Source organism: Felis catus, chromosome B4 (assembly GCF_018350175.1).
Source record: "Felis catus isolate Fca126 chromosome B4, F.catus_Fca126_mat1.0, whole genome shotgun sequence".
Lineage (NCBI taxonomy): Eukaryota > Metazoa > Chordata > Mammalia > Carnivora > Felidae > Felis > Felis catus.
Window position 1 is genome coordinate 10,526,758 of NC_058374.1, and position 13,779 is coordinate 10,540,536.

Here is a 13,779-nt window from a genome sequence, read left to right on the forward strand (position 1 = left end):
CCTTCTAGAAACTCAAGACGGTCATGGAAGGAGAGAGAACAGCAGGTAGAAAGGAACCAGTGGTGCGATGCAGAGGAAGAGTAGTTCAACTGGCTGGAAGGGCAGGTGACTGAGAAGGAGAGAGCAGGTGTCCTTAGACACCCTGGAGATAACACCCTGGAGTTATCTTTGTTATTAAAACGAAGCAAAACAAAATCCTAAGCTTCCTCTCCTTTCTTCCTCGGACCCAATGTCTTTCCCATCTCTCCTGCTCCCTAACCTTGCCATATTCCTATGAAATAGGGCAAATATAGCTAGTAGCCTCCAGAGAGTATTGAGACGGAGCTATGGGTACTGTCAAAGTTGACATTCAGCAGTGGAGATAAGATAGAACACATGCCACTTAGTGTGGGTAGATAGCTATGCCACTTTTCCACGAAGATTTTGGGTAGTTCTTATAAGGGGAAGAAAAACATTTTTTTTTTTTTTGGCCTTAATGGACTTCAGGGGAATTAGCATCAAAAGCAAATTTCAATAAAAAGTCATTGGGGATTTTCAAAACCCTCTATCATAAGCTAAAAATAGCTAGAGATTTGAACCATATTATAGGGAAAAAATAAATTTCCTGTACTCAAAACCTTAATGTATTTTCAACCTACATGTCATTTTAATAGCTTTGTTATATAATTGCTGTAGGAACAATTAGGTTAACACATTGCACTTCTTATAGGAAGATCATGGTAGAGTTTGAGTTTTCAGCCCTTCATCCCTATGAGGAAATGATGGCCACGCATATGACAAAGGTCTAGCTGATGAATCAGTAAATTAAATGACGCGTTCCCTGGTGTCATTGACAGAATCAAATGCACAATCAAACAGGTTGGGCTCTTAAATCTTCTAATCTTTTTCATTCAGTTTGAAAGTAGCGTTTGCCTTCAAGAATCTGATCTGCACGCCCCGTATCAGGTGGCTTCTGATCCTGGTAACCAAAGCTGTTTGAAGGCGATCCGTCATCATTGTGGGTAAAGTGGATTCATGTGTTTTGTTTTACAGAAACCCAAGCTTTTGCTCTTAATCTTCACTCTTCCTCAAGATGTATTTGTTCAGAAAAAAAAAAAAGAGAGAGAGAGAGTTAACATTCGGGCAAATGGGGCTGTCATGCCTTCTGAGATTGCCTCTCGAGTTGAGTTGAAGTTTTGATGGTTGCCAGGATCTGTCTCAGACAGCCCCACCCCAAGGCTTGAAACCCCCATTTCTTTTCCTTCACCCCCACCTGTTGCTTCTCTCTCTCTGGACCTCACGTCCGCCCCACTCCTGGACCCACCCAGCTGTTGCTACTCAGCTGTTGAGTTTTGTCAAGCAGAAGTTTCTCTTTTTTAATTGAACAACACGTGACAGTAAGATGAGAACTTGTGGCCAATTGGGGAAGACCTTTTGTGGGGGTTGGGGGGGGTGTCGGAGGGCAGATTGCCAGGGAATTAAACGCCTCATTCTGATAGGTATGAATTTTGTTCCTGCCGCCAGACTGGCACCAGATAAGGGTACCTCGTGTAGCCTGACACATCTCAGGATCTTCAAGAGGCCACTGGAACATTCCTTCAGAGGTTTTAACCGAGTGCCTTCGTGTGCGAATCACCACGCTAGACCTTTTTCCTCTGCCTCCGATTTCTCCGTTATTCCCCATGCTCATCTCCTGTGTACTCACTTCATGGGACACAGCCTTGCATCCTCCCCCTCCCACCCAATGGTAATGTCTGGAAAGGAATCTCATGGCTCACTCCAGAGACAGCTGTTCCTAGTTCAGAAACCAGCTTTGGTCAGGGCAAGGCAAACTTGATTTCTCTCGCAGATAAGCAACCAACCACAACTCTCTTTACTTGGGTAGTCACCTGCCTCCTCAGACACGCAGCTGTAGAGGGAAGCTTCTGGCATTGTTTAGCTTCCATCTGAGAGAGAAAGCTAAGAGGGGGGAACAAAAAGAAGGCAGCAGCGGTATCATGGAGAAAGGCAAGGGGAAAGGCAAGTTAGAGAGAGAAGTGATGAGCTGGTTGGGCTCTGGGTCTGACAGACCCACAGTGTTAGCATTTCATCCCCTTGGAATGGAAGCTTCTGGAAACTCTAGAGGGGCATCTCATTTCGGAGCACGAAGGTATGTATACAAAGAACCGTCTTCATTTTGAGGGCCTCTTCAGAAGGAAGATAAATTCACCATTATGTATTTTTGCTCTATTAAAAACAGATTCAGAAAAACACAAGATTGCAAAAAGCCAGGAGCAGCTGTTCTCAAGGGAGAGTGACTACTTAAAATTCCTGTAAAAATGTAAAATAAGACTCTAATAACTACTTCATCTTTATTGGCATTTAATTTTACTTAAGTCATTTTAGGGATGTGACAAAGTCACCATTCCAGAAGCTTTCAATGGAAAATGGGAGGGGGGCGTGTGTGAATAATAAAGTGATCACTTTAAATTTATAATTGGCGATAAAAGTCTTTTTAAGGGATGCCTTTATGGGATGCAGAAAAGATGTATTTCAATGTATCGCTTAAGGATCTGTTTGGGTGTTTTGAAGCACATAAAAAAACACCATTGTTTATTTTTGCAAGTTACTAATGAAACTGGAGAAAGCCAAGAACAAACACATGGCCACAAAGTCAGATATTCTCTCAGGTAGTTAACATTCATGTGGATTTCAAATTTATTGGCTAGAAACGATAGAAAATCCCCTTATAGGGCCTGTATGTCTTGCTCCAAATGGCCCTGAGCACATTAGGCTTTTTTTTTTTTTAACCGAAACAGCTATGTTAATAAAATTTGAATTCGAAAATGTGATAGGGCAAAGATGTTTTGGATTCCAGTTTGTAATGATGAGCCAGAAGTGGGGGGGCGGGGGAGACGCTTTTGTGAAGATGATATGATATCTATGATAACATAGCTGATGGTGTTCTGCTTTTAAAGAGATTGCAGTGTAGGACATTGTGTATAGGAACAATTAAAAAATGGAAATTTATCGTGAAATATACAAGGTTATCTGTAGGGGGGAAAATTGCTTATAAACGCTAATCACCATATAGCAAGCACCAGTCTCTAACTTACGGTATAAACTTTCTGCAAAAATGTTGAAAGCTTTTTGATCAAGGGACTATATTCTGGTTTGTTGATTGAGTGGGGTGACTGGGATAGTATTTTCCCTGCAGTGTGTACTCTATGTACAAATGCATTTATTAGCATGCTGTTTCTATTGAGATTTTTTTTTTTTAATGCCAGTGATAATTCAGTGCGCAAACAATGACCATTGGAGAAAACTCAGTTTGAGATGAGGCATGGGGGTGGGGGGAAGCAGCTTGCTGAAACAGCACAGAGCACCCGATTGCCTTGGAAGGCCTCATATAAAATGAGGTCATTCAGAAACTTTCCCTTGAAGTGCTTCCAATTCTTGAATTGCCTTTTGTTTGGGAAATGAATAGCAAGTTGATTAAAAAAAAAAAAAATAGACAATTAGAGAAGGTAGGGGGATGGGCCTAGGAAAGAGCTTAAGGTTTCTCTACAATGAAGCTAAAACTATGAGGAATCTTCATTGTTCCCAACAGACCCGTCCCCAGTGATGTCAGCACACAGTGGTGTCACCAACCAGGTCATGTCCACGAGAGGGGCCCGCTGATGGCCTCATCCCTTTTCACTGCTGTTGATAAGATCCTTGGCTATAAAATAGCTCCATTGAACCCGAGTGAACAGCGGCCCAGCGGAGCTGTCTGCCAAATAACACCAACTGCCAAAACATGATACCTGATGGCTCATTACTGCATGAAAATTAAAAAAGGGGCCCCATTGAGTTGTTTCTAGATTTTGTTTTTTCCTTCTGCCAAAGCAGTGAAACGGGAAATTTACGCTTTTCATCAGGTGGTATTTGGTTGGGTGTTTTTGTTTTGTTTTCGTTTCTAGACTCAAGAGCTTTTGAAATTTGTATTTTTTAAAAGGACTATTGTGTATGTGCTATGATCATGGAAACAACACCCTGTGGAGGGTGTGTGTATGTGTGTATTTTGTTTCTCTTTGGCACCTGCATCAAGTGCCTGTGCAATCACTGTATTATTTATGTATTTGGCAGCCAAACGATTTAAACTCAGCTACACTCCATAAGCGTTCCTTGGTTCACATCATCACGGTATCCCATGTAAGAGTGGGTTTTCTTTTTATACTTGACCCTGGTTTTGCTTCTAACTTTAAATGGCAGAAGCAAATGTGCTTTGAAAACTCTGGTACATACACCGTAGTTGTTAAATAAGGCAATAACCTATGCACTTGTAATTCTTTCTCTATGACCTACTTACATACTACTTCACCCTCCTTATAGTGTGATTAAAAGCTGCTTTGAATCCACTATTGCCTCAAGGGATTTGAGACTAGAATTTAACAAACTGCTGAGAAGGCTTAAGTCAGTAAGAGGGCTTCCCTACAGCTTCTCCCAACTAATTCACATGCAATTAAAGAGAAAATAAATATTTCAGAAGTGTACATGTTAATGAAGCGTCTTATACCTTATAGAATGGAGATACATATGGAGCTTTATTCCACAGCTGATTTGAAAATATTTTTCTTTTTGATGAACGCGGCTGTGTTTTGCTTCTGTTCTGGAGGCCGGCTATGCTCATTCTTAAGATGAGTTTGTTATACAGTTGGCTCATTATATACATTTGGGATTTATATAAATGTACGAAAACCAAGAACTGACCAGGTCTCATTTATCCAGTTAATTACTTTATTAAGGTTATTGAAAGACCAACAAAATTCTTATCATTTCAAAGGCAGCCAATAGTAGCGAGGAGAGGGAGTAAGCTGAACTCGATACTATCAGGAAAAGTTTGGGCATTTTGGGTCTAAGAACTCATTTCATTGCATCTGTTTTTCAATTTCTGTTTTTCAATTCCTTGTGAACTTAGACCTCATTCCTCAGAAAGGCAATATTTTAAAATGAAGGTTAGTCCTAGCCCTGCATCTGTCTTGGAATTAGAAGTGCCTTGGTCAAAGCCAGATATACTGTTCAGCTGAAGGAGGAAATCAAGTCCATTAAGTATGTATGGACTTAATTGAATACTCCGGGCCTGTTACTTCATATTACTCAAGCCATCCATCAAGCCTGGATTTAAAATTGATAGGTGGATTTAAAATTGGTATATAAATATTTGTTTTCATTCATAATCTCAAAAGATGGTCAGGTCTCATGATCGCACAAGAAGTTGTGAGAAAAGATCGTTTCTCTGAATAATGGTGCCTGATACATCAGGCTTATACCTGGTGTATTTAACTACACGTGACTTAGTTGTTTAACCCTCTGGCTACCGTGACTGTATCCCCAGGCGTGTGCTATGTCCTTACAAAATGAGAGCGATTACCATAAGAGGCAAACTGTAATTCTGGTATGCAGTTTATGATGTTGCTTTAGCACATGAAATATGAGAAGTTTTACATCCTTGCATCCTGTGACCTTGTGAAAAGTTTGCTTTCCTCTAAATAACCAAACAAAACAATGACAACAGCGAATTAGAACGTCACTGTATACTTACCTTTCAGGAATTGTTGCAAATCGCTTGGGAAAATTCAACTCCCTGCTTTATTCCTTTGAGATTTTCGCCATTTTTCACCACTCCTATTAGTCAAGTCACACATCTTAAATGGATGTTTAGGCCTCATGGCCGTTACGTTACAGCTCTCACAGTCTTTCAATAAAGTCCGTTGGTTTTTCATCCTTAAATACTAGAAAAGGACAAATTTGTTTCCTTTTTAAAAGAAAACGTGATTACCGTGATTCACATTTTTCAGTCCCTTATCTGAACTTGTGCGTTTTTCCAAGATGATACAAAGGAAATGTAATTGTGTGCAGATTGAGTCCTCTTTGTCCTTAAAGCATTGAGATAAGTCCCTAAATGTCACTTGGGCCGTTTATCTGATAGTTACTTTGGCCAACCCACGAATGCTAGATCAGTTATTGTTGGGAGTTCATACACTGGCTAGCAGATCGCACCGGGGTGCGTTTCAGCAAGCACTCGTGAGGGTGCCCTTTCTCCCGGCTTGGGCTGGGGACTTGGGTTTGGACCGTCATGGGAACTAGGCTTTGGCAATACAGTGGCACTGATCTACCACAGCGGTTATTCGGGCCTCGTGCCAGGCGCCGTGCAAATGGGGGAACTGAGAGGAACTGGACCGAGGCTGCGTGGTGAACTAGTTTGCCTTGCTGGAGGCTGGGGACCCCAGGAAAGTCTGGCTATTTTTAAAAGCTGGTGAGCTCAGCTTCCCCAGCCGCGGGCCTCGGGCGGGTCCCTCCCTCCGGGGGCCGGGCGGGCGGGCCCGCAGGGGTTAAGCGGCGGCGCGGCGGGCGCGGAGCTCCGCCTCCGCTCGCCGCACCTGGCGCTCCGCAGACCGTCGCCGGGGCGCTGGATTTCGGAGGGGATTGGCGGAGAGCGGGAGGGGAGAGAATGTGACAAGTGCCGGCTCGGGCGGCCGCCGGGAGGCCGCGCGCACCTGTCCCTGCCCATCTCGCGCCGCCCGCGGCCGCTCGGACGCGCGCACAGCCGCCCCCCGCCGCCCGAGCGCAGAGCGCGCGCCGAGAACATGACTTCTGCCTTCAAGCTGGATTTCCTCCCGGACATGATGGTCGAGGGCCGCCTGCTAGTTCCCGACAGAATGTGAGTGCAGCCCCGGGGGGCACGCGCGGCCGCTCTCCCCGCGCCCCCGGCCGGGCGGCTGCCGCCAGGTCTCGCTCCCGGAGCCCCCGAGGAGGGCGAGGGCGGCCGGCGGCTGCGGCTCGGCCGCCTCCCCCGGGTTTGTGAGCCGGCGCTGGACGCGGGGAGCGGGGCGAGTGTCCGGACGTGCCGCGCCGGGCGGTGCGGGGAGCGGGGTCGGGGCGGGGACCGGGACCCGGACCGGGGTCGGGGCGTGGGCTTCAGGCGGCGGCCGGCGAGCGGGGGACCAGGTGGGGACCGGCGAGGCCGACGCGGAGTCCGGGGGTCCGGGCGTGGGGTCCGGTCGGCGGGGCGCGGCGTCCCGGGGCGGGGTGCGCGCGTGCACGCTCGTGTCATTTGAAATGCGGGTCTGGTGGAGCTCTCGTGGCCCATTTAAAGATCCCTTCTTACCATATTACCCGCTCCTCTGACTTACATTTGCAAAGACTCTTCGCCGGCGGTGGGAGAAGTGGAAGGAGAGGAGAGAAGAGGAAAAAAAAAAAAAACGGGGGGGTGGGGGAGAGGGGGGGTAATTATAAAGCGTTAAAATAGCCCGGTGTGCTCTATTGCAGAAATTAGAGGTAATTTTTACGTAATCATGGTGGTTCGTCTGATGTGCAGTCTATAATTTAATAATTAATGTGGTTCTGGTTGTTTTACACGTCGCCAAACTAGGGTGGAGAGTTTATGGGGAGAAGTACGGAGCTGGGATTTCTGAGGAAAGGAAAGTATATCTAATTTTTCTCTGGCTCGTTAGTCTCGATAGGAAAGTTTCTTCTATCAGCTCGGGCGCTATCGAGTCAATAGCATCCACTTGTATTTCAGGCGTGTTACGAAAAAGAAACCTAAAAGGATTGCCAGAAGCGGGTCTGAAAGGTCTGTGTCCATTTTAGACTTGGAATGTACAAAATTGTCTCTTATCGGGCAAGAATTCTGCCAGTGAATCTAGGCTACAAGTAATCTAGTGAAAAAACGACGGTTATCCTTGCTAAGAGTACATATAAAATGTTTCCTATTCTACCCGCTCTACGACTTCACATCCATATTCTTTCTGGCACCTTATGTACCCTTTGCAGTTTTTAGACCTTTCACAGCTTTCTGATCCATTTCTCTGGCAGCTCGCTTTCCCCTACGGTGCTAGATTCATTGGCTAGCATGTTAAATGTTATGAGTGAAGAGATTTTTGAGAAGTTCCACGGTGGCCAATTATTTGAGCCCCTAGGATTAAAAAAACAAAAGGGGGGGGGGAGGGCGGCTGATAGAATCTGTTAAGTGCGAATTGTCCTTCCAGTCGATATGAAGAATGTTAACTTGCTTGTACACACGATCAGGTTCATTGTCCCAACTAAGACAATCAGATAACGTAAATTAAAATATTGAATTTCCTTTTGGCAATTTTCTCTGGGAAATTAATCTTGATTAGTAACATTCCCGTGATACTTGTTTTACAAGATCTCTGCCCTGTCCCCCTTAAAATATACGTGTGTGTGTGGATATATAATACTTGTTTGTGCATTTGCTATTGAAAGTTTTGTGGTTTCTGCTCTCCGGAGGAGGAGCGTCGGGAGGAAGAAGTGGCTTGATCATGATTGAGTTTTCAGTCACCTGCTACTTAGGTGACCAGAAGATCTCCATCTAATGAATGCTCTGTGAATTTAATGTGTTAATGGTCTCCGAAAGATGCTGTCTCTTGTCAGTTAAATTATGAATTATGAAAGTTTAATTCGTCTTTTTCATTTGGTGGATGAATGTGGCTTTTGCAAACTGTTTGCTCTGAATAGAGCCTTTGTATCTCAGCCATGGAGTCTCCTATGCAAACCCTGGTATAACTTACTACCCCCACTTCTCTTCCAGATGCTAGTTATTTCCCAATGATATCCTTTGGAATCAGACCCCCATTGTTTTCAGTGCTTGCCAACTCTTGCTTAATTGAACTTTTAAAAAAAAAATAAAAATAGAGGATTTGTAAATAATTTGTTTCCAAGATAACTATTATGTCCTCTTAGCCCTAAGAGTACTGTAGCATGCTTTCCAAAATAGTTTGTAATTAACTCACATTGGAGACTATCTTTGGGGAACAGAGGTGTGTGGGAGGGCGTGTGACAAGCTGAAAATGCTTGAAGCCCACCTAGCACTGTGTCTTATTGCCATATGCATGCGGTTGAGAAGATAGCCGTGCAGATTTATTGTTTTCGGGACTGGTTGTCACATATGGTATATTGCCATTTGGACTAAATTGCAGGCGGCTGAATATTGGCCTATTCCTAAAAGGGACCTAAATAAAGCATAGGGGCTTTTCTGGTGTTGATTTTCTAAAGCAGTAGGACATATTTTCAATGGCATTCTCCCACAAGAATATATTACATAAGTTTGCAAGATGTAATATGTTTGAGTCCTCAAGACAGATGAACAAATAGCTTTTGAGATGAATTATTACGCTTGATGGCCCCCCGAGCCATCCAGTGTTTAAAGAGCCCAGATCATTTAAGGCTCTGCAGTGGCTCTGAATTGTTGGGACATATGCTTCAAAGTCTTGGCGTTTTAAGCCTTCAGTATCGAAACTGTAAATGGAAATAGACCTTTTAAATAATCTTAACTACTGACGTTTTGTTGTCTTTATGCTACTGTAGAATATCGATTGCAACAAAGCATAATGAAGGTAGAGTAGGAACTGATTTCAAAAATTCTATTTTAAGCTTGGGCAGTCGGTTTGGGATGGGTGTGGGGATGAGGGTTTTCCTTTGTTTAACCTTTTCAATGATCACATATGCGTTCAGGGGTTTTTAGATGCTTTTCAATTTTTAAACAGAAGAATCTAAGAAATCACGTCTTAGAAATGAGAAATTGCAGGTGGAAAAAAATCTATAAATGCAGCTTTAAAATTATTCCGATTTGTGATGTTAGAATAAGACATCAAGAAACAAATTAAAATGAAATCTTATTCCCCCCACCCACCCACATTCAGTAAGTAACCTTGTTGGAAATGAGAAAAGTTATCCGGAGTGTAAATTCATCAGTTTGGTGAATTCACCATTTTTGTTCATTAGGTCCTCCCGAGTTAAGATAGCTGGAAAAATGTCAGTGTCCAGTTAAACTGAAAGGGGGGGAGGGGGGTCTAGGGGCTTTCACCGCTCAAGTTGAAAGGGGCTTTAGAGACCATCTGGACAGACCTCGTTTTATAGATGAAGAAACTATCGTAGGGGGCAGCGTGACCACTTCCGGAAGGCGTCGTAATTACTGTTTTCTCCCTTTCCCTCAAATGATGAAAACGTGAGTCATTAATGGAATACCTACTGTGTACCAAGGCACTTTATATACCTGTCTCTAACCTTAGCAATAGATCTGCTGGGGGTGGGTTATACCCATTTTACAGGTCATGTTTAAAGGTGTTGTATGCTGCCCATGCCTCATAGGCAGTGAACAGCAAAGCTGGGGTTGGCTTGTGCGTGTGTTACATAAATGCAAGTTCACGTGCTGATGGGGAGAGAAGAGAGAACTGTGGATTAAATACACGACGTAGATTTTTACCAGAAATCCAAAATTATGCCACATGAGAATGAGCATTATAGGAAACGTGTGGCTCGTTCAGAGTTGACTTTCTAATTTGATTCAGATTCACACTATTATCCATATGTTCATTAAAGAGAATATATTTTAATTAAAAATATTTTCTGGTTTACAAGGTACCAGTAAGATAAAGATGGGATTTGAAGTATATTCAGAAAGTGCCATTACCAATAATAAAATACAGCAATAACTGGGACTTAGCACCTGATTCTTTGATGATCGTGCAAGGAATTAGAGAAGATTCTGCAAAAAGGGTTATGCGTATGGATTTTTAAGGAAAATTTTTAAAGTCTGCTTTCAAGTGGGATTTTTCAGTGAGCAATACATATTTTAGTATCAGCTGCTTCCTGAGAACAAAAACTCCTCCCATATTGGCATTTTGGAACACTAATGTTATCTTTGATCTGGGTTAGAGGTATTATGTTAATTGTTAAGTATTGCTGTTTAATTGTAATTTGCTGGATTGAGATTACTCTGGAATCTGTTGATGAGACACCGTGAACTGGGGGGAACAAGAACCTTGCAAGACAAGATAAAAAAGGAGATAAGATTTTCCGATATGAACCTAGTAATTAAGATTTCATGGGATCATTTAGGATGTTTTCCACCTCAGAGCAGTTCTCACCCTCCCCCCTCCCCCAACAGCTGTAACAACAGTATATTTGGCCTCTGATAAAAGACTGCAATCTCCCTCCTTTTTTTTTTTTAACATAAATTTGCGAACTTTTCATTTCTCCTTACCACCCTCCTTTGTGGTTTTGTTGCTTCTAAACTAAATGCTCATTCAAGACAGGTACTGTTGTGGCACACAGAACCATCTGATGAACTTGAGTGTTCTGTAGCCAGCACGGGGCACGATCTAGCTCTTGTGCCAAAATTCGGGGTAGTGCTCATTTGTTGAGGCTGATATATGTAGACTTGTCCACAGCCCTGAACGTCACTGTCGCACATTCTCAGTCATCCTCACGACTGTTGAACAATACTGTAAGCATCCTCTGATTTGCATTCCACTGGAAAACCTGATATTTTCAACACGTTTCAAGGAGCTAAATTAATAAGCCATTGACGCGGCATACTTCCTGGGCCGAACTTCATCCAAACTTCAAAAGTCTTTATTTCCCACTTAGAGTATTAATACCAGAGGGGTTCTGTTTTTGGGGTTTTTTTGCATGGTTTTTTTTTTTTTTTTTTGGTTTGGTTTTTTTCAGAGGCTCACATTTTTGCTTTTTGTTTGCAGATTAGGACACCAGGAGGAGTCAGCTGTTTGTTTGGTGGAATAGGTGTGCTAAGCACTGCAGAAGGGAGGGTCTGGAAAGCACTAACGGTTTCCGGTTCATTCACACCAAGAAGTTCCCATGCCCCCGTGTCTGTTTCCACTGTCAGGGAGGGACCGGTAACATAATGGGGCCAGCGTCACTGGCCACTTGTGTGGCAGTGCAGAAAACGTAGTTTTATTTTTCCTTAAGAGAAAGCTCTTGCCAAAGCGAAGAGAAACGGAGCTGCGCATTCCTGGAAAAACCTTTGTGGGAAACAAAAACTAATTAGCGCAGTAAATGTGATGCTCTCAGGTAATTGTAAAATAATTATCCCCCTTTAGCATCATCACTGTGTAATTGTGCCATCCAATATTCTCATGCTCTGAATCTAGATGCGGAGGGAAGGAAACCTCGCTCTCCTCCCAGGGATTTCTTTTTCATTTACTGGGAGCTTTAGTCTCCTTCTAGAAAGGACTTTTAAAGGAAAGGGGGTGACAGGGAGATTTTGAACTGCTTCACCCTTGCCATTTGTTCCGAATCAGGACAGAAAATGATTACTCCAACTGGTTTGATAGAAATACAATTCCAGTTACATGGCCGAAATGCCTGGTGAGCATATTTGAGATTTACACGTTCACAGAGCTACACCCGGAGTTTTATGAACGGTCTGTTTTATGAACTGCAGATTGTATATTATGTTCAGATACTGAGAGTGATACTTTAAAATCAGCTGATCCTTTAAAATGGAATGCTAATAAATATGTAATCCTACGGCTCTCAAAATGACAGATGAGTACAAATTCCGTTTTTGGTTAAATTTTAATTACTCCATTTGAATGAATGCCTCAGAGCCAACTTGCCAGCAAATTATTAGACCCATTTTTTTTTCTTCCTGAAGATTTATGTAAATTAAGTTTAGCCTGTATTTAGACTAAAACATCATTTGGGTTTATTATTACGAAGTTTTCTACCAGACTCATATGGCCTTTTACTTAAGGTCAGGTTTTAAATAAATCTATCCTGAGGAGGACTCAGTTTAAATGATCAGTGCTCCCTTTTGGTCAGCCGAACGGCAGGAGTCCTACAGACAGATGACCAGATCATGGGATTCCTTTAATAGTAACAGTGCCTTAAAATGGGGTTAGGGGGAATGTTTTGATATTAAGTCTTTTTTTTGTTGTTGTTAATGTTCATTTATTTTTGAGAGAGAGACAGTACACATAAGGGGGGGGGGGCAGAGAGTATCTGTCAGCACAGAGCCCCATTCGGGCTTGAATTCACAAACCATGAGATCATGACCTCAGCCGAAGTCAGAAGCTTAACCAACTGAGCCACCCAGGTGCCCCTGATTTTAAGTCTTAATAATTGAAGAAGTCAAAGAGGTTTGTCTCCTCGGTAAGAGGAGGTTCTGCTCATGCCTTTGTTAGAACTGTGGACATCAAGTTCCCCCAACCCACTAGCTGCTTTGTCTGACATTTATAGGCTCCAGTAGCCTCAAGATCGCCCACTTTCACAGATGACGGTGGTGACTCCTCAGAGGGAATGCAGTTAATTTCAGCTGATTGATTTGACATTTTGACATAACTTTTGGGCAGCTTAAAAGCATTTTGGGGGGAGGGGTACCATGGGAGAGTCACGAGTTCTCTCATAGTAGGATCTGAAGTTGTATGATTTTGTGCTGAAATTCTTAATTTTTATACTTTTTTATAAAGACAGTTCGTAGTTTGACCTAGGCTTGTTAAGTTTTTTTTATTTTTATTTTTTTTACATTTTATTTATTTTTGATAGAGACAGAGCACAAGTGGGGGAGGGGCAGAGAGAGAAGGAGACCCAGAATCCGAAGCAGGCTCCAGGCTCCGAGCTGTCAGCACAGAGCCCGACGCGGGGCTCGAACTCACAAACCGCGAGATCATGACCTGAGCCAAAGTCGGACGCTTAACCGACTGAGCCACCCAGGCACACAAGCTCATTAAATTTTAAGGTGGCATTTTTATATCCTTTCCCATGAATTGTGTCTCCGTTTCTCCTATCTCCCCCCGTAGCTTAGAAAGTTGTGCCACATTTATCTGCCAAAAATAAAATCAGCTGGTCCTTTCATAAGTTAAGAGAGCAAAATAGCGTTCTTCACTTGGCTGTGGTCAGTAGGCATAAAATGTGTATGTGTGTTCACATGAGTACATATATGCACGTGTGTATGTGTGTGAAAGTACATATACATGACAAACTACCTCATTGGGCATAAGTCTTTACTTTCTTGAA

The 13,779-nt window shown here is 43.0% G+C and overlaps 1 protein-coding gene across 15 annotated transcripts in view; it reads left to right on the top strand.

Annotated features, from left to right (window-relative positions):
- Positions 1–13,779, top strand: part of CELF2 (CUGBP Elav-like family member 2) — an 840,819-nt gene that overhangs the window by 519,936 nt on the left and 307,104 nt on the right. For 2 of the 15 annotated variants that reach the window (XM_023256330.2, XM_045062604.1), the window contains exon 1: positions 1,490–2,128. The exons of 4 other annotated variants lie outside the window; for them this stretch is intronic. In XM_023256330.2, coding sequence (XP_023112098.1) covers positions 1,977–2,128 — 152 coding nt within the window. In that variant the 5' untranslated portion in view covers positions 1,490–1,976. Of the gene's footprint in view, positions 1–1,485; positions 2,129–6,368; positions 6,662–13,779 lie in introns of those variants that run through there. 9 more of the 15 variants (XM_045062601.1, XM_023256327.2, XM_045062603.1 and 6 more) reach the window with 8 other exon arrangements.